Source organism: Melospiza georgiana, chromosome 19, assembly GCF_028018845.1.
Source record: "Melospiza georgiana isolate bMelGeo1 chromosome 19, bMelGeo1.pri, whole genome shotgun sequence".
NCBI lineage: Eukaryota > Metazoa > Chordata > Aves > Passeriformes > Passerellidae > Melospiza > Melospiza georgiana.
The window spans coordinates 2,101,442-2,126,821 of NC_080448.1; the positions used below are offsets into that span (position 1 = coordinate 2,101,442).

General features: G+C 55.6%; 2 protein-coding genes across 2 annotated transcripts; both read right to left on the reverse strand.

The window, feature by feature from the left end:
- Nucleotides 1-309: 309 nt before the first annotated feature.
- Nucleotides 310-5,968, reverse strand: TBL2 (transducin beta like 2). The gene is made up of 7 exons (XM_058037802.1): nucleotides 5,759-5,968; nucleotides 5,548-5,672; nucleotides 5,100-5,284; nucleotides 4,337-4,488; nucleotides 3,124-3,250; nucleotides 2,338-2,490; nucleotides 310-878 (listed from the first exon to the last, which is right to left on the reverse strand). Exons 1-7 carry the CDS (start codon nucleotides 5,886-5,888, stop codon nucleotides 422-424), a joined length of 1,329 nt encoding a protein of 442 aa, XP_057893785.1. The 5' UTR covers nucleotides 5,889-5,968; the 3' UTR covers nucleotides 310-421.
- Nucleotides 5,969-6,621: 653 nt separating this feature from the next.
- MLXIPL (MLX interacting protein like) lies at nucleotides 6,622-24,121 on the reverse strand. Its single transcript, XM_058037852.1, has 17 exons — nucleotides 23,826-24,121; nucleotides 17,729-17,835; nucleotides 17,503-17,585; nucleotides 17,223-17,312; nucleotides 16,973-17,017; nucleotides 16,483-16,681; nucleotides 15,730-15,807; nucleotides 12,107-12,321; nucleotides 11,430-12,024; nucleotides 10,726-10,799; nucleotides 10,215-10,389; nucleotides 9,456-9,568; nucleotides 9,175-9,294; nucleotides 8,843-8,970; nucleotides 8,417-8,540; nucleotides 7,179-7,308; nucleotides 6,622-6,755 (listed from the first exon to the last, which is right to left on the reverse strand). The coding sequence occupies exons 1-17, from the start codon at nucleotides 24,119-24,121 to the stop codon at nucleotides 6,622-6,624; spliced, it is 2,706 nt and encodes a 901-aa protein (XP_057893835.1).
- Nucleotides 24,122-25,380: the final 1,259 nt, after the last annotated feature.

Below are 25,380 nucleotides of genomic sequence, written 5' to 3' on the forward strand. Positions count from 1 at the left end.
GCACCGTTACCGCACTGCCCCGTTCCCTGAAGCAGAGTTCCCACCGTTTAGCCTCAACATTGAGCTTTGGCAGCTCTCTTGAAAAAAAAAAAAAAAAAAAAAAAAAAAAAAATCAAAAAACCTACCCCAAATCCACACAACTCCCGTTTCTAATCTCAGGAGAACTCGTAGGCATTGGCTTAGCAATCGATTTCATGGGATACTGATGATCCAAGCCCGGGGGGAAAACAACACAAGAGTGTGGAGTGTGACACTGGGAGATGCCACTGTCCCCAGCCCTGTCCCACCCATCACACAGCACGAAAGGAAGGACCTGGGCACTCTTTTATTACTGCTGTTCACAGTTACTAAAAAAAAAAACAAAAAAGAAACCAAAACATTTCCAAGGCAGAGCACAGTTGCCTCCTGCTTTACAGGTAGCTTAGTGCTTCTTGCCATAGATGGCAGCCAGTGCTTTGCGAGCACTGGAGATCTGCTGCTCCAGCCTCTCCTGCGTGGCTTTGTTCCCAGTTTTTTTCAGCATAGCCTCCATCTCCTCCACCACAGCACGGTGCCCGGCAGTGTTGTGGAGGACACAGATAGCGCGGTCCCCACAGGACACGACATAGCGGCCAGTGGTGTCAAATGCAAGGTCTGTGATACAGTGGCTGTGCACGCCAAGAAAACGCTCCTCCTCCTCACCGCGCCGTGTGTTGTACACCACAATGTCTGTGCCGCTCGCCACAGCAACTGTGCGGCCGTCAGGGGACAGAGCAATGCGGCATGGCTCCAGCACTGCACACTGCCCTGTCAGAAGCAGGTGTGGGTCCTGCTGCTTCTTGTACTCCACATCTGTGTCCCAGAACTTCCATGTGCCATCCTTTGACACGGTCGCCATCCTGCAGCCAAGAGAGCACAGTGAGTGCATGGAAAAAGGGTGGCACCTCTTACCCTGCCCTGTCCATGAACCAGGAATACTCTGTGGAGGTTATCTCTTGGGAAGTGTGAGTCTATACACAGATACAGTCTCGGTTCTTTTTCCAAAGCAAAAAAGCCTACCACTAGACCAGGCTGCTCCAACACATCCTTGAACACTTCCTGGGATGGGGCAGCCACATCTTCTCTGGGCAACCTGTGGCAGGGCCTCACCATCCTCACAACCAAGCCTTCCTTCCTAATATCCCACCTAACCCACTCTCTATCAGTCTGAAACCAATCCCCCTTATCTTGTCACTCCAGGCCCCTGTAAATAATCTCTCTCCCATCTTTCTCGTCAGTTCCCTTCAGGTCCTAGAAAACCACAACCTGAAGCCTTCTGTTTTCCAGGCTGAGCAATTCCAATTCTCTCAGCCTTTCCTCATACCAGAGCTGCTCCATCCCTCTGATCATGTTGGTGTCTCCACTAGACTCACTCCAGCAGCTCCAAGTCCTTCCTGTGCTGGAGAACTGGAGGCAGCTCTGCAAGTGGGGTCTCACCTGAGAGTGGAGCAGAGGGGCAGAATTCCACTCTCCCTTGTTACCCACGCGCTGTGGGATCAACCCAGAGGAGTTTCTGGGCTGGGTCATGTCCACTTCTCACTCACAAGCACCCCCAGGCTGCTCTCAATCTGTTCATCCCCATCTTGGATACCGGGGGTTGCCCTGCTCTATTTGGGCAGCCAGTCAGGAGTCTGATGGCTCAGCCTGGATGCCGCAACCTTCCCAGAGAGAGATGACGCAAGAGACAATTTTCTAGGAGTCTCAGGCAGTCCTTCAACTGCTGGGTAACCTCAGCAAGGGACAGGCAATTCAGCTCTGAGCAGTGATTTCAGCTCTGCCTTGCTAAGTGTACCCTGGCCAACACAGGGACAAAGAGACAGGAGCATCGTGTGGTTATTCCACAGGGGTAGCCTTTATTCCAGCACCCTGCCAAGGAGGCCAGGGATAGCAGCTCCCCCCCTGAACGGGGCAGCAGCAGGGGTTTTTATGGGGAAAACTGGGAGTAGTACAAAGGGGAAAAACCAATCGGTCCCAACAAATTTACATGGGCTTCCAAAGCATGCTGGGAACTCACCATGACCAAAGAGGATTTCTCAGTCCAGGAGGGTTTGAGAAGATCTTATCATAACTTATTCAAGGGATACCTCTCCAAGGGAGAGGGTTGGCATGCCTATCTGTCTCCACACTGATCCAGGTGCAGCATCAGCACTTGGTCTTGTTAAACCACATGAGATTCCTATAAGCAGGGTGGCACAAGCCAGATTTGGCTCCCCAGAGCAGTGTTTTACCCCCTGCAGCTCAGTGGTGCAGCTGGTGAACACTGAAAGAGATGAGCTTACATGTCCTTACAGTAACTAAGAGCAAGTAACACACACATACCTCCTTGAGTCGTTGGAGAAGGAAAAGGATTGTACACCAGCAGTGTGGCCCTTCAACTCAAAAGCCCTGGTCACCTCCCTGAAGTCTCCGTTCTTGCTAAAACACACCACCCATACCTTCACATCAGGGGTAAAGCCACAGGATGCCACAAACCTGTGTGAAGGAATAAGCAGACACAGATTGCCTCTTACAGAGAACCTGAGCAAGGCAGGGCCACAGCTCTGCAAACCTGTCCTGACTCCTGCACTCAAGTCTGGTCATCTTAATTTCAATTTTTCCCTGAAACCTGGCTGGTAAAGGGAACAGTAAGGAAGGACACCAGAACAGCTCAGGAATGAGAAACTCTCTGGTCAAAGTAGAAGAGCTAAATGCTTTTTAGCCCCAACCTCCTCATGCCAGGAGCAAGGCAAATCAACCAACAGCAGCAAGTGATTTCCCCAAAAAACAGATCTCCCAGAAATAAAACCTTTATTTTTGTAATTAACCTTTAAGAGGTCACAGACAAGTTCAAAATGCTGTTTTCTTTGCATAAGCCATTTGCTCTGTCCCACCCCTGCAATCTGAGGCCAAAGCTGTTCTCAGGTTACCAGAACAGTAGCGCTGAGGCAGGATGACAGAACAAGAGTTCTTGACCCCACATCAGCTCCATCTCCTGGGAGGTCAAAATACCTTTTTAAACTGTGGAACCCTCAGAAAGTTGCATTACAATAGCAACTAACTGCCAATGGTCTGAACTGATGTTATCCCTGTTCGAAGGAGCAGCCTGAAATCCTGCCTGTCACTCACCTCCCACAGGGTGACACTGTGGCATAGGCATTGTTCATCTGGTTGGTGTTAATGCTGGCCAGGACTTCACCCTTTGGGCTCCAGATCAGGATGGTGGTGTCACTGGAAGCTGTCATGATAAACTTCCCTGGGAAAAAAAAGGCAAAGATCAGGAGAGCCCCCAGACCTAACACTACCACAGACTCAATGAAGCCCCAGGATAACCTCTCCCTGCAGCTGGAGAAAACCAGCAGCAGCACCAAAATCCAGGGAGTATCAGTCTCCTAGGACAGGGTAAAGAGCGGTATCACAAGACTCAGCTCCTGGTTATGCCTCAGTACTCCCCTGGCTCCTGAGCAAGCAGGAGGCACTGAACCCATGTATGCCCTGTACTCAGAACCCTGAGTACCACAAGCAGAGCTGGGACCCCCACATGCAGCCCCACTGACCTGTGCCACAAACAAGAACAAACACTTCATCTGACCTGCATGCCCAAAATCAGCTTGAGGATAAGGACCTTTCAAGCTGTGGACTGCAGGCAGGCAACTGAATCCCAGTCACAACACCATGATCCATGATTGCTGGTTGTGCCCATGCTGGACTGCTGCTTGTTCCCACTTCCCCTTTGCCACCTCAGCCCAGGCAGGGAGTTACCTGTTTACCTTCCAAGTAGTTGGTTTAAGTTTTCGCTTTCACAGCTCCAGTCTCAGTTAACATTTTTCCTGCTCTCCTATTACAGAGGTGAACTCACATCCACCTGCTTCCAATTGCCACTGGCACATACCTGACACATTAATCCACGAAGCCCTCACCACTAAAATATAATTTCCACCCATCCACTCCCATCTCTGTTCTAGATGATCCCAGAAGTTCAAGATAGACCATATTAACTCACTAGAGAGATTTCTGACTGGTTAAAGAGAGACCGGCAGCCCAGAGAACAGCAATCCTCTCAATATTGAGACCAGACCTCTTTGCAACAGCATCCCTGGAAATGTAAATTAAGAAACTGTGCATATTGGGGAGCTGGTTACAGGGATATTATTGGTGTGAAAACAGCACCTTTTGGTTCAGTTGGCAGCAAATTAAGTTAAAAAAAAACGAATAGACTACAAAGCTCAGTACTGGTGCTGTCCACAGCCCTGAGAACGCCAAAAACTCTAACACTTTGAATCCAGCAGCTTCACAAGGAAATCAAAGCTGTACTGGAGAGGTGATCAGCTCATTTCCATACCTGTCTCTGCAATCCCTATGTTAATGACAGGAGCCTTGTGCTTCTTTGGGAAGTCCCCAGAAGTCGCAGTGAAGGTGAAGCTGCCGTCATCCTTCTTGGTCATCTTGTAGACACGAATGGTCTCAGCATTGGCCAGCCAGACAATAAAAGCCCTGTGGAGGGAGAGGCTCTGAGCCCCAGCTCAGCCCAGGTCACTCAGGGGCACCTGGGAAGAGGGACATGCTGCCACGTAAAAATATTTACAAGGGCACCAACTTCTCTCCCTATGTTGGCTCAACTGCAACACTGAATGAAAAAGAATGAAATTTATTATCCACACCAGGAAACAAGATCCCTTCTTTTCTTTCTAAAAGAGACCAAAAAGCCAAAAGATATTCTTCTGCCAGATTTCCCACCCAGCAAGAGCTCCCCTGACCACTGGAAAGACTCAGCAGCACATTCCAGCTGCACTGTCAGCTGGATGTCAACAGGTACCTTCCATGGGGGCAGCAAGCTGTGCACAGAGATATTTGCCCTGAAAACCACATTAACCCACCAGGAGCTGGACTAGATGAACTCCAGAGGTTCCCTCGAACTACTGTGATTCTGTGATTAAATGCCAGCTGCTCTCAGAAAAGGCCATAAGTCAATGATATCGTGATGACCCACTGAGAGATGTTGCCTCCACCCATTCCAGAGCAACACCACTGATCCCACCACAGCTTGGCCGTGAGATTGGCGGCTCTGCAGGACATCCCGGTGCTAGTACAAGGTCCAGCCGTACCGTGAGTCGGGGCTGAGGCGGACGAGCTCGGCGTGGTCCAGCCCCATGTTGACACGCAGGCAGCGGTGCTCCCGCCCTGCCAGGTCCCGGATGCTCCACAGCCGCACCGTGCGGTCCTCAGAGCATGATGCCAGGTACTTGCCGTTGCTGCTGAAGTCCAGGCAGGTGACCGGGCTGCTGTGGCCCTGCAGACAGAGAGTTGTCACAAAGGACGCGGGAGGGGATGGGGAGGAGCAGCAGGACACCAGCACCAGGGAGGGGGGAAGAGGGACACCGGCACAGGCAGGACACCAGCATCGAAAGGGACACCTGCAGCGACTCCGGCAGAACAACGGCACGGGGGGGGCGGGGGGGCACCGGCAGGACACCAATATCGAGGGGGACACCGATACCGAGGAGCCACTGGCATCAGCACCGGGAAGGCACCGGCCTCGTGCACACGCGGTACCTTGAGGGCAGCCACCAGCAGCCGGTGTGCGAAGCTGTGCTGGTGCGGCTTCTCCCTGCGAGCCCTCGCCGCCGGCTTCGCCTTCCGCGGCTCCTCTGGCCTGGCGTGCCCGTTCGCCCTGGGTTCTGCGGGAGCGGAGGGGTCGGTGGGTACGGCTCAGCTACGCTCCGCTCCGCGCTGCCCGGTGCCCCACTGTCCGCACGGTACTTACCGTCCTGCGGGACGGTGGGGGTCTCCCGCGGAGCAGAGCGGTGCAGCGCGACCGCCAGCAGCAGGACCAGCATGAGGACGATGAGGGCGCCTGGCAGCACCGACCCGCCCAGCCCTGCCACCACCTCCATATTCCCGCCGCCGCGTCAGCGGCTGCTACCAGGAGGGAGGAAATTTCCGTGTGCGCATACGCGGCCCCGGTAATACGCGCAGGGCGGCCCCTGGCGGTGGTACTGCACCCCCCACCCCGGCCGTCCCCCATTCAGCAAAGGACACCCCTCACTCCCCCCCCCAGTCCCTGTTCTCAGCCCTTGCCTCCCACAAAGCCCCGTAAACCCCCCTAGACCCTCTTCTAACACTCCCCCAGCACCTGAGCACGCCAGCCCGTGCCTTCGACGAAGCCCGGGCTCCTCTCATCCCAGCTTCTACGTCCCCCTCACCCCGGTCCCCGCCCACATGCTCCCCAACCCCGGCTCTCCTCCAGTTCCTGCTCCCCCAGGTCCCGGCCCTCAACCCCCCCAGCTCTTACCTTAGCCCCGCCCCCTGCCCCCGCCAGCCCCTGCCCGCACTTCCCTTCACCCCCCCCGCCACAGCCTCTTCCTTCACTTGCCCCCAAGCTCGGTTTCCCTCGTTTCCCCCAGCCCCTGGCCCCACTCCCAGTCTCGGCTTTCACGGCTTCCGGTGTCACCCCGCTCAGTCCCGGCCCTTCCCGGCCGTGCCCAAAGCGGCGCCGGGGCTGAAGAACCAGGCGGAGTCCGTGGCACAGCAAGTCCTTTATTGCAGGGGGACAGGGCGGAACAGCCCTCGTGCAGTCCCGGCTCCCCACGCCGGTGCCCGTGGGACACCCCGGAGCCCCTGGAGCAGTCAGATGGAGGGCGTCCCAGCGCCGCCAGGGCGTCCCAGCGCCGCCACTGCCTGCGCCGCCTGCTCGGGGACACGGGCCGGATCGCTGAGGATGGAGGTGGAGATGCTCAGCTGCCGCAGGGAGCTCAAGACGGCTGCGGGGATAGGGGACGGGGCTGGAAGGCGTGACCCATCCTGGGGAACACGGCGCTGCCCGGCCCTGTTCCAGCCCCCAGAATGGTGGGACTGGTCGCTTCCACAGCCCCAGAAGACGCGGTGGAAGGAAACCCTCCCTGAGAGTGGGTTTGGGGTGGGCTGAGGGGCTTTGGGGAGGGCTGAGCCTGACCTACCAGGACATGGAGTTGGGACACTTCCGGCTCAGCTGAGGTGTGGGTGTGACAGGAGCACGGGAAATCACTGAGCAGGAGCCCAAGGACATCCCACAGATCAGCCCTGCCATCCCCCAGGACACCCCTGTCCTTTTCCCCTCTGCCTTTCGAGGATGCCTTTCCTGGACTGAGAAGTCCATGCCAACCCAGCTTGCTCAGGGTGCCACTGCCAGGCACAGTATCACCTACTTGGCCGAAGCGCTGGGAGGGAGCAGTGCTGGTCCAGCCAAGCGAGGGATGTTTGGGTGAGGCTCTCCATGCTGGCTGTGGACACCATGCCATTGAAAGACTCGAAGAGGGGCCGGATGATGATACTGAACTGGTGGGATCAGAGGAGTTAAGGACCAGCTTTGCTATGACAAGGGTCTCACTCCTCCCAGGTGTGGGCATCACCCTCATATGTCAGTAGGACAGACTTTCTTGTCTGGACATGGAGCAGAACTGCTGGGACAGCAGGACAGGCCATGGAACAGACCTGCTGACTGCCTTCCCAGCACAGCACCTCACCTGGCACTAGCCCAAACTGCTACGGTGATGGCATAAGTGTCACCTGGGTAGGCAGTGGGAGAGATGCAAAAGCCCTGTCATGGCTGGGGCTACAGAAAAGGTTGCTGAGACAGAAGACATGTCCTCCAGAGCAGGTCAGGGAACAAGCTAGCAAAGTGCTCAGGGGCAAGGCAGGACATCAGTGTGTCCCATAAGCTCCCCTATTGCTTCCAACCTGCAGGGACCAGCCTGCAGATTTTGTGCAGGCAGTAATCCACAGAGATACCTCTATCACAAGCATATCCTAGAGCCCATGAGGAAGGAGCTCCCCAGCCCTGCATCAGAAGTCACCTCTGCCTGGTCCAGATATCCTGTGGCATCTGGATGGGACCATGGGCAGCAGTGCCTTTCATCACTCTGCCACTTGGGATTTCACACACTCAAAGGCTCTGCCAGTGAGTCCCAGTGTGTCTAAATTGTGCTCAGAGAGGAACAGATCCACCTCTTTGCCCACAGGTTCCTTGGCCCTTGATCCTCCCCCCATCCCTGTGCTTCCAGGGTATGGCATGCAACCACGAAGACCAAGCCATCATGTCCACAGCTTTGTGTTTGGACCTTTCCTAATCCATGGCTACTGCCTCTCAGAGCCAGTTCCCATGTCATCGAGAGCAATTCCCTCCATAAGCTTAGCTCCACTTCCCTTCTCCCTGAGGACCATTTACCAACTGTTTTTGATCCCTTGGAGCAGAATATCCCTCCTAAACACAGAATATCAGTATGTTCCCACCATGCGACTTTGGCTGGGAATCATCTCCCTGTGGTCCCCAAAGCCTCCTGAGCTTGAGGGACCCCGAAGACCCAGTAGCAGCGGATGAACCAGAGCACCTGGTGCCTCCGGTGGAGGGTGAGATGGAGCAGCAGGCACTGGCCCCGAAGGATACAATCCAGAACTTCCAGTTCTGCAATGTGGAGGAGCGAACATACTCGTCAAACATTCTGCGCATGTGGTCAAAGCGCTGCCGTGTGATGGGCACCCCTGTGGCCGGCAGCTGCTCCTGGCACAGGCTGTGGGGCACAACCAGTATTGTGGGGCCATGTTCGGGACTGGGAGCTATGGAAACTCAGCAGGAGTTGCCAGCCAATGTCCCCCTCCCAGGGCAGGTGTGAGACCTGGCCCTGCCTCTGTCCTGCCTCTTGAGCATCAGCCCTCCCACAGAGAGGGTTTGAGGAGGGCCAGTCAGCTGGGAGGTTCTCCAGGGAGACCTGCCATGTCCTGCTGCCATCCTGCCATATCCTGCTGCTTGCCCTGCCTGGCTACCCCAAAGCAGGCAGTGCTCCCCCATCTCCCCCAGCCACACCCCCCTTACTTGATGGAGCCATTGAGCTCCTCGATCTGCTCCCGCAGACGCTGTGCCTCATCCTGCAGAGCTGCCCGCTCCTGCTGCAGCTTGCAGATATACTCGGCTGTCTTCTGCAGGGTGGTGGCCTTGCTGACCTGGGGGGGCATGGGGTGAGAGGGGAAGGGGGCCCAGACCACCCTCACACAGCCGCACTGTGTGCCTGCTGTGTGCTCCAGCCTCCTGCACCACAGGCTGGGGTGCAGGAGAGGAGCTCTGAGCTGTGGGTCACAGCAGGGATGCAGTGTCTCTGGGTGATGTGCCGTGTCCCTCCATGCCCAGGGCTGGCCCTGGGTTCTCACCTTGATGCTGGGCTGAGCACTCAGTGTGCTCACCAAGCTGTGCAGTGTGGTGAAGCCAAGCTTGATGTTGAAGCGTCTCTTCTGCTCAGCGGAGATGTGTGTGATGCGGCGGCTCTCCAGCTGCAGGTCAGCGCCGTCAGGCACCTCCCCGCAGCAGGGACAGCCATGGGCCAGCAGCCCCACTGGGAACAGGCTGGCCCAAAGCTTGAAGTGAGGGTGGAGGGTGTCTTGGGGGGAGGAGGAAAGGGGGGTGCATATAAAGTTGGCAGCTTCTGCCATACCTTGGTGGACTCAGGCCTTCCCGGACGGGACATGGGCTGGTGCAGGGAGATGCTAGTGCCCTGCCTTGCAGTGAGTCCTGGGGAAGCCTGGCTGGGCTTGGGCCAGTCACTGCCTGAAAAAGGGAAGGTGCTGCTCTGAAGAGAGGGATAGCAACAGCACTCATGACAAGGTGACATCTCAGCACCTGGGGCAGGCAGAGAGGGGCATCCCACAGTGCTGCCCCCACCTCAGGACAAGCCACCCCACTCAGCTGATTGGGATGCTCCTCTTCAGCCTCCAAGCACACATTATCCCAAGTCCCTCTCATTTTACAGCTGTTCAGAAATGGGAACATCTGGGATTCGACGTTTTAAATTCCCAGCATTTCTTGGGGTAGAAATTGCATGGAAAGAGGTGTGAGGGCGGCAAGGTTCTGGTGAGCAGCACCAAACTGAACTGGGAACAACACCAGAGCCTGGTTTCCAGCAGCCACACTGGTTATTGTGAGTGAAAGCGGATGCTTCTTGCTCCAAAACCAAGCTCCGGGGTTTCAAAACCACAGTCCGACATTTTGCTCCATTTTTGTCTTTCCCTATTTCTGCTTTTGCTGCTGGAGAAAGAAGCAGGTGAAAAGGCACAGAAGGAAACCTCCATGCTCATCAGATTAAATAGAAATAGCCAGGATTGCAGCCAAAATGAAAATTCCCACAGTGCTTGGTCTGAGCTCTCTGCAGGAGCCCCAGTGCCCTGTGGAGCTCCTTGGGGTGCTCCAGACTCACCACAAGCTGAGGTGGGGGACAGCTGCTCTGCCTTGGTGCCTTGCAGGGGGCCCAGCTGTGTGCCTACTGTGTGCAGCAACACTTGAGAAGGGCTGGAGCCAGGAGCCAGTCCTGGGCTCATCTGGGACATTCTGGAGAGGAAGGTGGCAGGGACTTTGGAGACAGTGCTCTGCTGCTGGGAGAAGACAGAGGGAGGGGAGTTGAGGGATCAACACCTCATGCACACCGGGTTGCACTAGGATGTGCAGCCCCTGCCACTATCTGCAGGGGCAGCCACAATGCCCCAGAAAAGGGGCCCTGCAAGTGAGATGTCTCTTACCTCTGCCTTGGTTGTTTTAAAGAAGAAACTCAGGCAACTCCTGCCATCCCCAGCCACCCAGCCATGTGCCCCCTTCTTCCCTCCATTTCTGTCCAGCCCACACCAAAATGTGACCCCCAGAACCCATCTCCACCCCTTCCCCAGCAGCCAGGAGAAGGCAATTCCCAACCTGGGGGGTTGTTGAGTGCTTACCTCAGAGACAGGGGTCATGGGCATGAGTCCTGCACCTACTGGGCAAGGGATATCCAGCGCCAGGTCCTGCTTGGCTGAGGGGGCACGAAGCAGATGGGCATTGCTATGTGGGGCTCTTGGGGCTGGGGTGACCTTCCCTGCCCCAGGAGACAGCTAGCCCCTCCCTGCACCAGAACTGCTGCAGCCCCTTCCCTGCTGGATTGCCCCAGAGAACAGGGATGCACCTCTGGAGGAGTCTGTTCTCCTCACAGGAGAGTTCTCAGGAGCTTCAGGCAGGCAGGGAGCTCCAGCCCCTCCTCAAGCAAGCAGAGGGCCATAACTGTGCCCAAGGGACTGTCCCATCACACCCACAGGCAGCATATCAGGCAGGACAGCAGTGAACCCCCCAGCCTGTTGTGCCAACAGGGCCATAAAGATCAGACTAGGGACTCTAGGAATTGCTAGGAACTTCCTAGCAGTGCCTGTTGCCAAGTCCTGGGGCTGGGCGGCATTTCCCTCTGAGGCCATTGAAGCCGGGGCTGATCCCTCAGACATGGCTTCACCCCTGGGTTTGGAACTACCCCAGTATGGGGACTGCCTTGTGCCCTGCCCAGTATTCCCTGTGTCCCAACCCCAGGAAGAAATGGGGTCCCCACTCTGATCCCCACAACAGCATGCCCCCCGCCTCACTCCTGTGTCCCCCGACAGCCCCCCAACCCTGTTACCTGTGGTCAGGAGCTGGTTCGGGCAGGGGTTGGGCTCAGGCAGGTGGGACAGGGGGTGTCCTGGCAGCCTCCTTGCCTTGGTGCCACTGGACTTCACTTTGGGCCGCCCACCCTCACCCTGGGGTGGCCCCTTGGCGGGAGTAAACCTAGGGTTGCCCAGCAGGGCAGGGGGCAGGAGCTGGGAGACAGCAGGACTGGAGTACCCCTGGGGCCCCATGCCTGTGGCATGGCCCAGTCCTGGGACGTAGGGAGCAAAGCAAGGGCTCGAGAGAGGGGAGGCAGGGTGAGTGGCAAGCGAGGGGTCAGGTGAACTGCTGTAGGGGAACTTAGAGCGGGAGGCCGAGGTGGGGGAGAAGGGGGGTTCCAGGCTCAGCAGTGGTGCCCGGGGGGATGGGATGGGGGGGACATAGGGGGGTGCTGGTGGCTCCAGGCTGAGGCACTTGCCAGGAAAGTCGTACTGCAGTGTGGGCTTGTGTCGGAGCTGGGGGCTGAGGCTGCTGGGTGCCACGTCGGGGGGTTCGGGGGGCAGGGGGGCCAGGGGCAGCTCAGAGCCCAGGAAGGCGCTGTGGAGGCTGAGCTGGGAGGCACCACGGGGCTGCAGAAGACATGGCAGGGTCAGGGTGGGTGACTGGTACACCACCAGTAAGCCAAAGGCTGCAGGCTGGGATTTCACTCACCTGGAGGAGGGTGCCAGCTAGGAGCGGGGCCTCGGGGCTCGCAGGCAGACCCCGAGCACCCATCAGGGACCCTCCACTGCTGAACAGGGGCTCAGCCATGGGCGAGAAGCAGGATGGATCCTGGTAGCCCGGTTGTGTCTGAGATGGGGGTGGCCGGTGGCTGGTGAAGATTTCTGCAGAGCCAAGCAGAGACACAGTGACTGGCATAAATGGACCTGCCCAGAGAGGATGGGGATGCCCTGGGGCATGACAGGTGGAACCATACCCTGCTACTGGCACTCTGCACTTTTTGGGGCCAGGGCAGCTCAAGCACATTTTCACCCATGGCCAACAAGTTCTGTGCTGCCCACTCCAGTGCTGCTGTGCGTGCAGCCTGTGGCTAACCACATCCCATGGCCTTCCTGAAGCCAAGCCGCGTGACCCTGCTGCGACTCCCGCTCCCTTCCTCTCTCCTTCCCACAGCCCTGGTCCTTCCGCAGGCCCAGACACCACAGCACAAAGGGTGGGCCCCACACTTTTGGCAGCTGTCTCCCTGGGTACATCAGCCCCATGAATGCCTTGGCTCAGTGCCTGTGTCAATGCTGGCTCTGGCATCGCCACAGGGAGGGTTTATCATGGAGAGGATGACTGTGGGACACAGATGGCATTGCTGGATGCTTCCCTGTAGGATGGAGTAGGAGAGTTCACTAGGTTTGCTGCCCAGCAGCCACTGGCACAGGTGCAGTGCCTGAGCAGCCACTGGGGACAGGCACTTGCACCTCCTCTGGGAAGCACCCAGCTATGCTCTCCAGCCCTTGGCTAGCACTGGCAGTGCCAGCTCCAGGCCCTGCTGCTAGTTCTGCCCACTTGGTGTACACAACCATGCTCAGAGCTGTGATCCAGGCTCCAGCAGCTGGGGTGCCCTGGCTGGGACCCACAAAGGCCTAAGACTCTGCTGAATCTACACCAGAGGAGCAAACACACCAGCACTGTGGGATGGCAGGAGACTGGGCATGGTGATGTTTCCAGCACGCCATGCGCTACCATCTGAGAGGAACACTGATGTGAGACAGGACAGAGCCACTGCTGAGATGTCCCAGTCAGCTCTCAGAGTGCCCCTTACCCCTGCAACAGCCATGGTGAATGCCTGACAGCATGTCAGGGCCATCCCTGCCCCTCCAAAGGCCAGTGCTTTGTATGTGCTGCAGTGCTGCCAGGCAGGAACTTGGGCTTCCTGGGATGCAGTCCAGCCCCACATTGCTCCCACCTCAGCCATGCTCACACCAGGATGTCCCTGCTACCAGCGCTGAAGCTCTGCAGGTATTTATAGGAATTCGTGATGCCCAGCCTGCAGATCCTATTGTGCCTCTCACCATGCCTGTCAGACCCTCTTGTGCCTCTCACTGTGCTACAGGGATGGAAGATGCCTGGCAGTCCCTGGGAGCCTTGTCCTTCCTTTCTCCTGCCTCTTCCTCACCCCATAGCTCTTGCCCATGCTCCTCCTCACTGTTGTATCACCCTGTTACACTTGAGGCAGTGTGGCATGGCCAGGGCGCAGCCTGCTCAAGGGTCAGCAAACCACAGCTTTGGTATCCTGCTCAAACCTAGGGATGCTCTCCAGTGTGATTGGGCCTTTCCAACCCAAAGACCCTTCAGCACTTGTCCCAGGCTTTGGGGAGAGTCCTGCAGTGCAGCAGGGCATTGCCACCCCATGGGACGGACAGCCCAGCCCCAGTGCCCAGCACCAATCCTACCTGAAGCACAGTGCCAGCAGGGCACAGGGCTGGGCTGCTCCCTCGCCTCTGCCATGAGGACTTGTCCATCTGCCTCACACCGCACTCCAGCACCCGCCGCAGACACAAGATGCTTCCTCATTTGGGGATTGGTTTGCAGGCACTGACTGACAGGCACTGAGCTCTGCCACACCACCCCACACAACGACAGCCCTGTGACCCCATGGTGCCTACCCCACATGCCTGCCCTGTGTAGCTCTGCATGAGGCTGCTGGGTGATCCTTGCTCCAAAGCTGCCTGCCCTGCTGAAAAAGTGACGTTTTGGGACATAATTGGGTTGGCTGGCACCCAGCACCCCAACCTCCTCTCTCCACTCTCCCCACGGTCCCAGGGGTGCATGGCATACACAGTGCTCAGATGTAACACCTTATCACCCAGGGAGCTGCTTCATCCAGGACAAAATTCCCATCAAAAGATCTCCAAGCACCCCAGGGGATGCTGCTCCGTCCCAGAACACACTAAGCCTGGCAGACCAGGAGCCACAGAGAGACTGGGGGACCTTCCCCAGCCCCAGCAGTGTCCCTGGGCTGAGGCACTGGACATGGTTAGAGCAGGAAGGGATGTTTCCTTGTAATGTGGTCTGCACCCATCCCATTGCCAAGAAGCACCCTAAAGCAAAAGGCCTTTTTCCCAGAAAAAAGCTAACCTAACTGATATATTGGTTCAGAAAGGAACCACCGTGCTCCTGCCATCTCCTGTTGAGCTTGAGACCATGCTGGGCCCTCGGAGAGGTGCTGGAGCTGCTGCTGCGACACCATACAGGCCCTCTCAGGATAAGGAACACTTACCAAGTGTCAATTTAACCCACTTGGAGATGTCACACTTTCTAGGAACTGATGACCACTTGGGGCACCAGGGGCAGAAGGTGAAGCACCAACTGTGGCAACAGACCCTCTTCCCAGCATGCCTGACTCTGATGGGATCTCTGATTGAAATGAGTTTGAGAGGGTGGTGGCAGGAGTCTTCTCACCTCATCCATCCCAAGAGTATCCATCCCAAGGGCACCCATGCTACCACCTGCCCTGGCACATGGAGTGCCTAGCCTGCTCCCTGCCAGCATCTGGTCTTGCAACACCCCAAAGCCATATGGTGCAAGTACCCTTTTTATTTCCTCCTCCAGGAAGTGGAGACAGGCCATGGAGCTCCAGGCTGCTCACACAGGGGTCTGGAGATGCTGGTGCTGCCCAAGGACACTAGCTATATCTGGGTAGCCAGCAGGCTCCCACCCTGCATGATGTGCACAGCTCTGACATGTTAGAGGGCAAAGCTGGTCCCCAACAGCGCCTTGCCCTGGCATTTGGGGACACTGCTGTGACCAGGACATGTCCCAGCTGAGCTGGAAACCAGGGCCAGACTTGTCTTTGGTCAGCCTGGCAGGGACAGTGACTTGTCCCCAGGGGATGTAGCACAGCCCTGTGCAGGGTCCTAGCTCCAAGCCAACCACCCAGGCTGGCTGGGCAGTGGGGTGAGGAGGGGACTCAGCAGAATCTACTCTCTAGAGGTTTCCTCCTGCTCTGGGGGACAATTGTCCTTCCTCTATTTGCAGTCAAAATGAGGGCCTTTAGCACTCCTGGAAATAACCTCTTTTTGTAGAAATCCCCTCCCACACCTCATGGCCAAGCCCTTCCTGACCTTCTGTGCCTCTTTGCAGGGTCAGGCAGGCACAACAAGGCTCCGCCTTCAGCCCCTGCCCATCCATGCTGCTTTTCCTATGCCATTAGATGTCCAGTGCTTTCTGCCTGTCTCAGCAATTCCCACTACTGCCAGGCCAAACCTGTGTCCCTCCATTTTAAGCAGTCATGGTGTGCAGGACTGGGTGGGATGTGGTACTGCATCCAGGCTGCCTCTTACCTGATATGTCCATGTCATCCAGGCTGGGCTGCAGGGGTGCCAAATCCGGCTGTATCATGTCAGCATTCCCAACATACGCTGGAAGAGGGCAGAGCTGGAACATCAAAGCCCAGATACTGCATCCCTGAGACCCACCTTGAGGGCTGCTCCCACCACTGCTCTTATAGCTACCTGGCTTCCACACCTCTGTGTCACCCCAGAATCACCCTGTGTCACTGCACCCTGCCCTGGGCAGGGATATAAGTGCCTACCCTGAGGAGAGCCAGGGCCATCTCATCCCATCTCACCACTGTCCATCAGCCCCTCTAGGGCCTCATCCAGTTCCCAGGAACCCCAGTGAAAGGCTGATTCTTGGCACAGGACCGGGCTGGAGCTGCAGATGCCCGAGAGACATGGCCAGGTAGGGACAGCAAAGAGTGGCCATGGAAGAAGGACCTGCCCTGGGGGCTGGGGCAAAGTCCTTCATGGTGCTGGTGGTCCCTGGGGAGCTCAGCCCTCAGCATGCTGGTGCATAGGGAACCACAGGAGAAGGGGATGATCCCACCCTGCCCAAACACTCCTCTAGCATCCTCTCCCCTGGTGGCTCCTGTTTGAGAAGAACAGGAACATCCCTTCCCCCTGCCCCATCAAGGCAGATGCCTGGGGACCCTGCCTGCTCAAAGGACGTGGCTGGCAGCTCTCAGGGGCTAAACCAAGACACAACATCTGGATTCCTCCTTCACATCCTGCTGAAGCATGGTCTGCAGCACCTACCATCTTCAGGGAGTGCCTGGTGGGTGCTGGGCATCTGTGTCATGGTGAAGAGGGTGTCAGATATGTCTGAGAGGAAGGTGTCCAAATCGAAATGCTGCCTACTCGCACGCTCTTCCTCCTCATCCCCAAGCAGCATGGGCACTACATTGCAGAAGAGCTGGTTGCACCATTTCTCTGTAGGCCTCCAGACATCCTCGTCCTACATGAGGTAGAGCAAAGGAGCTGAGTGGACGCCTTTCATGGGTGGGGTCCATGTCTGCTTCCCTGGCTGCTCCCCTGGCAGCTCCCATGCTCCCTGCAGTGTTTGCTCCCTCCAAACCTTAACTCCTGGCTACTTCCAGAGGGTGAATCCAGCATCCCAGATGCTTAGCATCTCATTCCAATGGGCTTATCATGCCCTGCTTTTCTTTGCCCTTCTGCCCAGTGCGGGGGTCCAAACTGTCCTCCCTTTTCTCCCTCTTCCCACCATCAGCAGTCTCAGCAGACTCACCCTCTTTGGACTGGAGATCCCTCCCTCCCGTGTGGATTTTCGGAGCTGGAAGGAGAAGAGAGCCTAGGTCATGCCCCAGGCAGGGAGAGCTCAGGGGTCAGCCAGCATCCCCCTCCCATGCTGGCAAAAGCCTGTCATGTCCTGCTCTGTCTGCCATGGCTCCAGGGAACCATGTTCCATCCATCACACTATTCCATCCCACTGCTGGCACTGCCGCAGGATGGGGAGCAGCATGGCCAGAGCCACTCACCCGCTTCTTATAGTAGATCCTCCATTTGTGGTACTCCCTCATCACCACCTCAATGCGGCGTTTCCAGTAGTTGCCCTCCAGCACAACAGCCTGGGGGGCAGGACAGGGGATTAAGGCTGAGCTCTCTGGCCCCGCACCCCATAGCCAGGGCTGCTTTCCATGTGCCATATCAGAAACACCTTTTCCAGCAAATCTATGAAATGCAACATGTCCCCAGATCCCTGCTGTGCCACACAGACCTTGGTGCTGCCCAAGAGAGCTGCAAGGGATCCTGCCCTACCTCTGGTTTTCGGTGCTCATCAGCCTCCATGCCCTCCAGAGGGGTGATGAAGCCGCACACAGGGTTTTTCCTCCGTTCCACATCTGCACAGGGGAGAATACAGCTGGCTGTATCCATGCCCCATCCCTATCTCTGCACCTGTACACAGTCATTCCAGTGCCAGCCCCATCCCACTGGCACAGCCTGGCATCTGGCAGACCGAGTGGGATCTGACACCCATACTCACATTGGATGTACCATGCTCTCCAGATCACATTGTTGAGTCGAATTTTATCCCAGCAAAGCAGACGCAGTCCCTTGAAATTCTTCCACTTCGGAGATACTAGCTTCCCACTGAAACACCAAGCAAAGGGGAGGCTGATGGGCACCACCTTGAAAGATGTACAGGGGCCACCAACCTGGTGGCAGGTCAGGAGCAGGTACAGCCACGTGACTCTGCTGCAGGTACTTGCCAGGCACCTGTGGGAGCACCCACTGGAGCATTCCAAGCTCCTGCACACCCTGGGAACAGCACTGACCTAAACCCTGAGCTTCACACACCCACAGAAGGCTTCTCAAACCCCTGGATTAAAGCACAGCCCATTGAGGCATTGATTCCTTGATATTTGAACCCCAGCTTTGAGGTGGGATCCTGCTGCTCCTGACCAAGCCAACTGTGTCCTGGCCCTGGGGGACAGGAAGGTAAGTTTCCTGCCCAGGTGAGATGTGTGGTAACATGCACTGTAGTGCCTCTTCCATCATCACAGTGTTTGGACAGGTAATTCTGACCCTTCCTTTAACACCAGGCAAGGCTTGAAAATGCTGCCTTCAGCTGAGGCAATCAAGGGCAGCCCTTATGGGGGGTCTGGGAAGAGAGGATAACACTGGAGGATGTTCAGGATGTTAAGGGACACTTGCCTGTGCTCCAAGACAGACACATAGTGATACCAGCCAGTCAGAGCTGCCCTGGCTCTCCACACCAACTGCTGCAAACCTGCCCCCCCAGCCCGAGCTGAGTTCCCCGATTCCCATTTCCTGGTTCCCAGAGGCAGCTGTGTTTGTTCTGCAGCTCATCATAGTGGTGGTGGTGGTGGTGATGTCCCTGACGGGACCTGCAGTGCAGGAAGCCTCATTTCACTCCTCGTCTTGTTTCCATCCAGCCAAGGAACACAGTCCCGCATGTGCAGCCACCGAAAAGCTCCTGAGTGTCCTGCTGGCCCAGGAACTCTGTGGGGAAGGCCAGGGTCCCTCTGCCTTACTTTGGGATCCATTTCACATCTCCAGCTCTCCCAACAACATGGCGTGGGCCTCGGGGCAATGCCAGGTGCTCCAGGGGTCACTTTGAGAGCTAGCTGCAGGCTGCCTGGCATTCCTGCCTGAGGAGCCATGTCCCTCTCCAGCAGACAGTTTTTACCCTAAATATCTTGGTGCTGCTTTGACTTCCACTTTTCCTTGGTACATGCTTGGAGCAGGAAAGGTGGAATCTGAGTTGGTGTCAGGGTGCTGTATATCCCCTGTTTCCAGCCCCTCCAGGTGCCACACGGCTGTGTCCCCAGGAAGGGGAAGGTGCTGGGAACAAGAGTGGTGCATGAAGCCTTTGATTTGTTCATTGAAGCTGGTGAAACCTCTAAATGTTCTCAAATAATGATTTTGGTGGGTTCTGTTTCAACCTTCCTTGAAATCTGCCTCTGGGTGAGGGAGAAGACTGGGGACCCCTACAATTCCAGAGCCTGATGCAGGGATGTGTCTAGGAGCAGGTGCAGGAGTGGATGAGGATGGTCTCCCAAGGGAGACCCAGCCTGACACATGGCCCCAGGGGCTGGAGAAGGACCTGTGACTCCAGCCTACAGAGAGTTAAGGCTGACACTGACCACTCTGCTATCACCAGGATTTTGAACTTTCCCCAGGCGCGCATGGCAAACAGCAAGATGGTGCCAAGTGGAGGAGCCAATGGAAGGGACAGGATTCCTGGGCTCATGGCCAGATCACGCTGGTCAAGGCCATGTTCCTCACTCACAGCCAGCTGAAAAGAGCAGCCTGAGCCTGTGGGACACACCTTGGCCTCGTGTGAGGCCAGTGGGCCATGACTAGGAGTTGCTGTGGGGCCTGGAGGCAGCAGATGCCTTTGAGCTTTATCACCAAATGCTTTTTTTCCCCCTTCATGATCCTTTCAGTTTTGGGGCTTAACAGGCTGATCTTTGCTCCCTGCTGTGCCTTGAAAAGGACCCCACCCTTCCCTGCAATTAATCTCCCCTGGGGAGATGGATGCAAACTTCCCATTGAACCTGGGAAGGTTATAGGGTGCCCCAAACAGGTTGGGGGTCCTGCTGCCTACACTATCAGAAGGAGGGGGACACAGACCCTGCCACTGGCTACAGGGTGTTTGTGGAATAGGGTGAGGTGGCAACAGGGCTCAGCCTGGGTCAAACACTGGCATGGATCCAGCAGCACCTTGTTTGGTCTGTGACTCATTTACCCATCCAGCAGTTTCAGGGAATGGGGAAAGGGGAAACCTTGGGGAATGACAGAAGAAAGAAGGGCAACTCCCTGCCACAAATAACAGCAGAGCCACAATGCAGCGTGGGTGTGTTTAGCCCAAGCACGAGCCTTTCCCACTCATTACACCCCCTAGACTGGAGGTCTTCTGCAAGAAAAAATAGGGTTGAATGATGAACTCCAGTGAGTGCATTCCTGGAGTCTCTGCCTGGTGTTCACTACCCCTGTGTGAGCATTTAAGGCACTGTGAATTAAAGAATCAATAGCAGCAGTTCCACTTCTCCCAGGGTGGACGCAGGCTGACAAGAGGATGAATTAGTAGGGGATTGGCCCCCCAAAGACCTTGTTTTAAATCACAAGAAAGACTGAGTGTATACTCCAAGAAACTTCCCAGTCTGCTGTCCCTTTCTTGTCAAATCTCTCTGGAGCACAAGACAGATGTTGCCAGGTAAGACCACAAGTGACTGCAGTTCACATCTCCCAATCTGCCCCCAGTTTTCCTTCCTTCGGGAGGATGCTCCCCAGGTCAGTGATTCCCAACAGTAAGGCACAAGAGGGAGTGTGAGCCCAGCCATGACACTGTGCAGGCCACACTGTGGTGATAGAGAGGATGAGCCTTCTCGTGCTAAGGCCAAAATGTCAGCAGTTTCTGAAGGAGCTCAGCTCCACCCTCAGCTTTTTGGGTAATGAGATGCAGCCAGGTGGGCTGTAGAGAGAAACAACATTCTAGGGAAGGATTCAACAAATGCAGGATGTTGCAGGAGAATGAGTGGGAAAGTATCATTACACAGGAAGCTGCTCTAAATGTCCTGGAATACAGGTAAAAAGGAACTGCTTCATCCTAGCCTTAGGAGGAAGACCTCAGAGAGGGGAGTTGCCTCCCTTTGGGGGATCTGAAGAAACAAATCAAAATGTGGGAAGCAAACCTTGATGTGGAGAGAGCAGTTCTTTACCAGTGAGGAGTGATGCACAGTCCTGCCCGTGGAAGGAAGATAAGTCATATCCCCAGAATGATTGCTTAGGCTGAGACAGGACTGCTATAATGTTTGTGAAATGCAGAGGAGGAATGCTGGAGAGGGGAAGAATTCCAGATGTAACCATTGAAAAATATTTAGGGAAAGTTTAGTGAGTTACCTTTGAAATGGTGCGAGCCCAGACAGCAAAGGATGGGTGGCTGTAGCAGTCACAGCTCATGAGGGGACAGGGTAGTTTTCCCCTCTGCTCCACACTGCTATGGCAAAGTCTGGACATTGTGTCCAATGGACAAGAGAAGGAGGTTTACAAACTGGAGTGGTCCTGGAGGAGGATATCAAGGTCGTTGGGGACTAATATATGTGACGGAAGAGGACTGTCAAGGATGGGTTTGTTCAGCCTAAAGAAGGTGAAGAGAGAATTACTGCCATCAGCTGCCCCAAGGAGGAGACAGAGCCAGACAGTTCTCAAACATGCACTGAGAAAGGCCAAGGGGAAACAGACATAAGAATTGGAACAGGTAAACTCCAAACTACAGCCATGGACAGCAATTCCCTGTGGGAGAGGGGCAACCCTGAGTAGGCTGGACAGGTGGTGGGGTCACATCGTAGGGCTCCATCTGTCAAAGTGATGGCCCTGAGCAACCTGACCTGGCTTTGGATCTAGCCCTGCCCTGCATGAGGGTTGTATGAGGAACTCCACAGGAGCCTTCCAGGTGACAGCTTACAGTGGTTTCTCCTTGGTTAGGAAGTTAGTCTGAGCTTAACTGTGGGTGCTCTCCTGAGGGCTGGAGGATATTGGGCTGGTGACCCCAACTGAGGCTGTGCTGCCTCTGGGAACCTGGCTGGGAGGGGAAGTGGGAAATGGCAGGTGATGCAGAGAAGTATCAAATCAGACAACACTAAATGTAGAAATGCACCAGAAACACTTAACTCTATTTTCTCACCCTGATACCTTTCTCCAACTGCTGCCTACAAGTGTGTCAAAAATGTATTAGCAAAAGAAAGGCAAAGTGAGCTGGGTTGTCCAGCCTGGAGAAGAGACGGCCCCAGGGAGACCTTAGAGCTCCTCCAGTGCTTAAAGAGGATCCAAGAGAGCTGGAGAAGGATTTTGATCAAGGGCCTAGAGTGACAGGACAAGGGGGACTGATTTCACAGTGTCTGAGGACAGGGCTAGATGGGATATTGGGAAGAAATTCTTCCCTGTGAAGGTGGTGAGGTACCTGGACAGGCTGCCCAGAGAAGCTGTGGCTGTCCCATCCCTGGACAAGGCTTAGGTGAGTGTCCCATTACATAGGAGCCAGTATCTGCACTGCCATGTTCACTGCAGGAAGGAAATGTGCCACTGAGAGTTCAGGGAGTAAGGAGAACCGGAGCAATGGAACCCTGACTGTAGTGGAATGGCCAGCCCCCAGTCACACACAGTACTCCAAGGGTCAAAGCCCTTGTATCCTGTCCATTTCCACTCTGCCTGGGAGCTCCAGAGCCCAGGGGCACACTGAAGCTGCCTTGCACTTCATGAGTCTACAGTTTGAACACCCTGGTGTGACAGTATCTGCTTCTCCAGCCTCAAAGCTGCAGGGCTCAGGTATGGAAAAAATGGGGCTGGGAGAGGAAAAGACAGCAAGGCCACCAGTGTCTCTATGACCCCTGTTTGTGGCACTCAGGGTGACCTGCCCAACTAGGAAGCATGATCCTTACCTGGGTCACCCCATGCTGAAGCTCCCTGTGCTCCCAGAGAGCACTGGCTTCCCCAGCTCCTTGGAGCAGAGCTGTGCTGTGCTGGCTGCTGGCAAACTGGGATGATCCCATCCACCACCTAGGATATGGTGATGGGTCAGAAGTACACAGCTATGTGGGAACTGGAGTGCTGTCTCTCTGCCCAGCATCCCCAAGGATGTCCTGGCAGTGACCACATTCCCTATTGCATTGAGCATTCAAGGACTCTAAGACAAACCTGAGAGCTCAGCCATACTGGATGAGGTAATGGACACCTCTTCAAGGCTGCTTTGCTGAGGTTTTGCTTTCACATGGTAGAACATCATCATCATTTGGACATTTTGGGAGAGCTATACACGCAGTTTGGCACTGACTCCAGCAGAGCAACATCAACATCATCAACATTTAGACATTTTGGGAGAGTTATACACGCAGTTTGGCACTGACTCCAGCAGAGCAAGTCATGCTGATGCCATGCTGGAGAGAACTCAAAACCTTGGCAAAGGAAGGGAGCTGCCTCCAAGAATGTGGACTGTGGCCATAGAAGGCACATTGCAGTCTGTCCTGTTGTCACCAAAGAGCTGTCACTGGGCCTTGGCAATTTGTCAGGCAGAGGAACAATGCAGGCACCCATCTGATTTTTCAGGAGAGAAGGAGGAAAGCTTTCAGGAGACCTTGGACGAAACCCATGCAGCTATTCAGTCCCAAGTGCTACTGCATGTCATGGAATAACCTCAGGACATGGGGACAGAGTAAAGGACGGAAGGCAGGACTCCTGCTCTGGGCTGGGTTGCCAAAGAACTGAGTGTTAGCTGTCCACAGGGTCACTGCTGCTCTACAGAGTGTGCTAGGTCTGGCCCAGGAAGAAATACAGCTGGGCACAGTGACACCAGATCTCATGGGAAAATGGAGGAGAGTCAAGCTACACGTGGAACAGAGAAGCTTCTCACCTGGCTCCACAGCCAACAACCCGGCATCAGCTCTTTCTCCCTGAAACTTCCCAGGATGGCAATTTCTGAGCATATGACACATCACAGCCCATGGAGAAGAGGAGGTCAGATGGAAACAAATTCCTGGCTGGGGGACGGGGCTCATCTAGCCTCCTGCCTTCAGCTACCTGGGGGTCCATAAGACACACACAAGGGCTCTGGGACTCACCTGTACTCCAGGCTCATGCACTCAAAGAGCCGGGTGAGGGTCGGGTCAATGCTCCGGGGATCAGCCAGCTCGGGCTCAGCACGGTGGTGCCGTCGCCGGGGCAGTGAGTCGCTGTGCGGGCACGACACCATGAAGTGGCCGCTGTGGATGACCTGGGAGTAGTTCTGTGTCGCAGCACTGGGTCCTGTGCCACACACAGCTGCATCCTCTGAGTCAGAGTCAGAGTCGGAGACGGGGCAAGGCCCAACCGGAGGCTCCAGGAAAGGTCCTGGCAGTCCCACCTGAGTTCCTGCCATTCCTGCTGCCTACTGGGGAACCCTTATGGATCTGACCCAGCACTGTGATCTGTGCCCCAGTTGAGCTGAAGCCCTACAGACACTGGATTGGCATCGAGCACATGCTGGACTCCCCAGTACAGAACACTGGCACCACGCCTCCTCCTAGGCACCTCCTCCAGCCAGCCCACGCCACTGTCTGTTCCTTGCTCCAGGGTTCAGCGGTTGGTTCCCCAGGGCAGATTCACTGCCAGCGCTATTTATAGTGCTGGTGGCTGATCCCGCCCATGGCAGACCATCAGCAGGACACGTCCAATGGCCACCAAGCACCAGAGCTTCAGCTCCATGCCACCATCCTGCTCTAGCAGTGTCCTGACAACCCCAGCTTTTACATCCCCCACACACCTGGGGAGGAGCGTCCCCTGTCCCCCCTTGCTGTGGCCAAGGGTTGGCTGGCAGTCGGCTCTGTTTACCTGGAGTTAATCACTGATCCGAGGTGCTGGTGGAGTGAAGTGCAGGCAGTATTTACCCAGTGCCTCTGCTTTAATGGATCTCCCTGCACTTTCAAGGGAACAAATACAGATTAAGGGACACAAACAAGTAAAATTATAGCAACGGGCACTCAGCTCAGCGCAATGCCAAGGCACTGAGCCAAGTGCCGAGCTAAGAAACAGCTCAGGAAAGCCTGTGCAAAGCTGTGATCCAGCAGGAGAGGGGATACAAACAACAAATATGAGAGAGAACAGATATGAGTTTGGGTATGTGGGATTTACACACCTTGTTGTCATGTAGTCCTTAAAATGAAAGAATCGTCAAATCCTAGAATGATTTGTGTTGGAAGGGACCTTAAAACTCATTTCATTCCACTCCCCTTCCACTAGACCAGGGACACCTTCCACAAGAACAAGTTGCTCAAAGCCCTGTCCAACCTGGCCCGGAGTACTTCCAGGGATGAGGCAGCCACAGCTTTTCTGAGCAGCTTGTGCTTGGACCTCACCACCCTCACAGGAAAATTTTTTTTCCTAATATCCACTCTAAATCCGCCCTGGGTTGCCTTCACCTCTGAGGTTTCCTGAGAGATTTGGGCAGGCAGGGCTTGATGCACCAATCCCTGCTCCATGACAGTGGATCTTGGACAAATACAGGATGTGGAATGTGCCATCCCAGCCAGACCTGTGTCGCAAGCATCTGCTCACTGACCTGAGCCACAGAAGGACACAGTACATATAATTTCACACTTAAAACATTTATTTTCTTTCTAATTTCTGGCAACTTCTTTC

Coding starts and splice junctions, on each gene's coding strand:
- TBL2 (XM_058037802.1), bottom strand. CDS start 5,888: ATGGAGGTGGTGGCAGGGCTGGGCGGGTCGGTGCTGCCAGGCGCCCTC. Junction 3,251..4,336: donor CATAGGGATTGCAGAGACAG/GTATGGAAATGA, acceptor TTTTTTTCCCAG/GGAAGTTTATCATGACAGCT. Junction 2,491..3,123: donor ACAGTGTCACCCTGTGGGAG/GTGAGTGACAGG, acceptor TCCTTCACACAG/GTTTGTGGCATCCTGTGGCT.
- MLXIPL (XM_058037852.1), bottom strand. CDS start 24,121: ATGGCAGGAACTCAGGTGGGACTGCCAGGACCTTTCCTGGAGCCTCCG. Junction 15,808..16,482: donor CCAGGCACTCCCTGAAGATG/GTAGGTGCTGCA, acceptor GCCCTCTTCCAG/CGTATGTTGGGAATGCTGAC. Junction 7,309..8,416: donor AGAACTGGAAGTTCTGGATT/GTATCCTTCGGG, acceptor TGATCCCACCAG/TTCAGTATCATCATCCGGCC.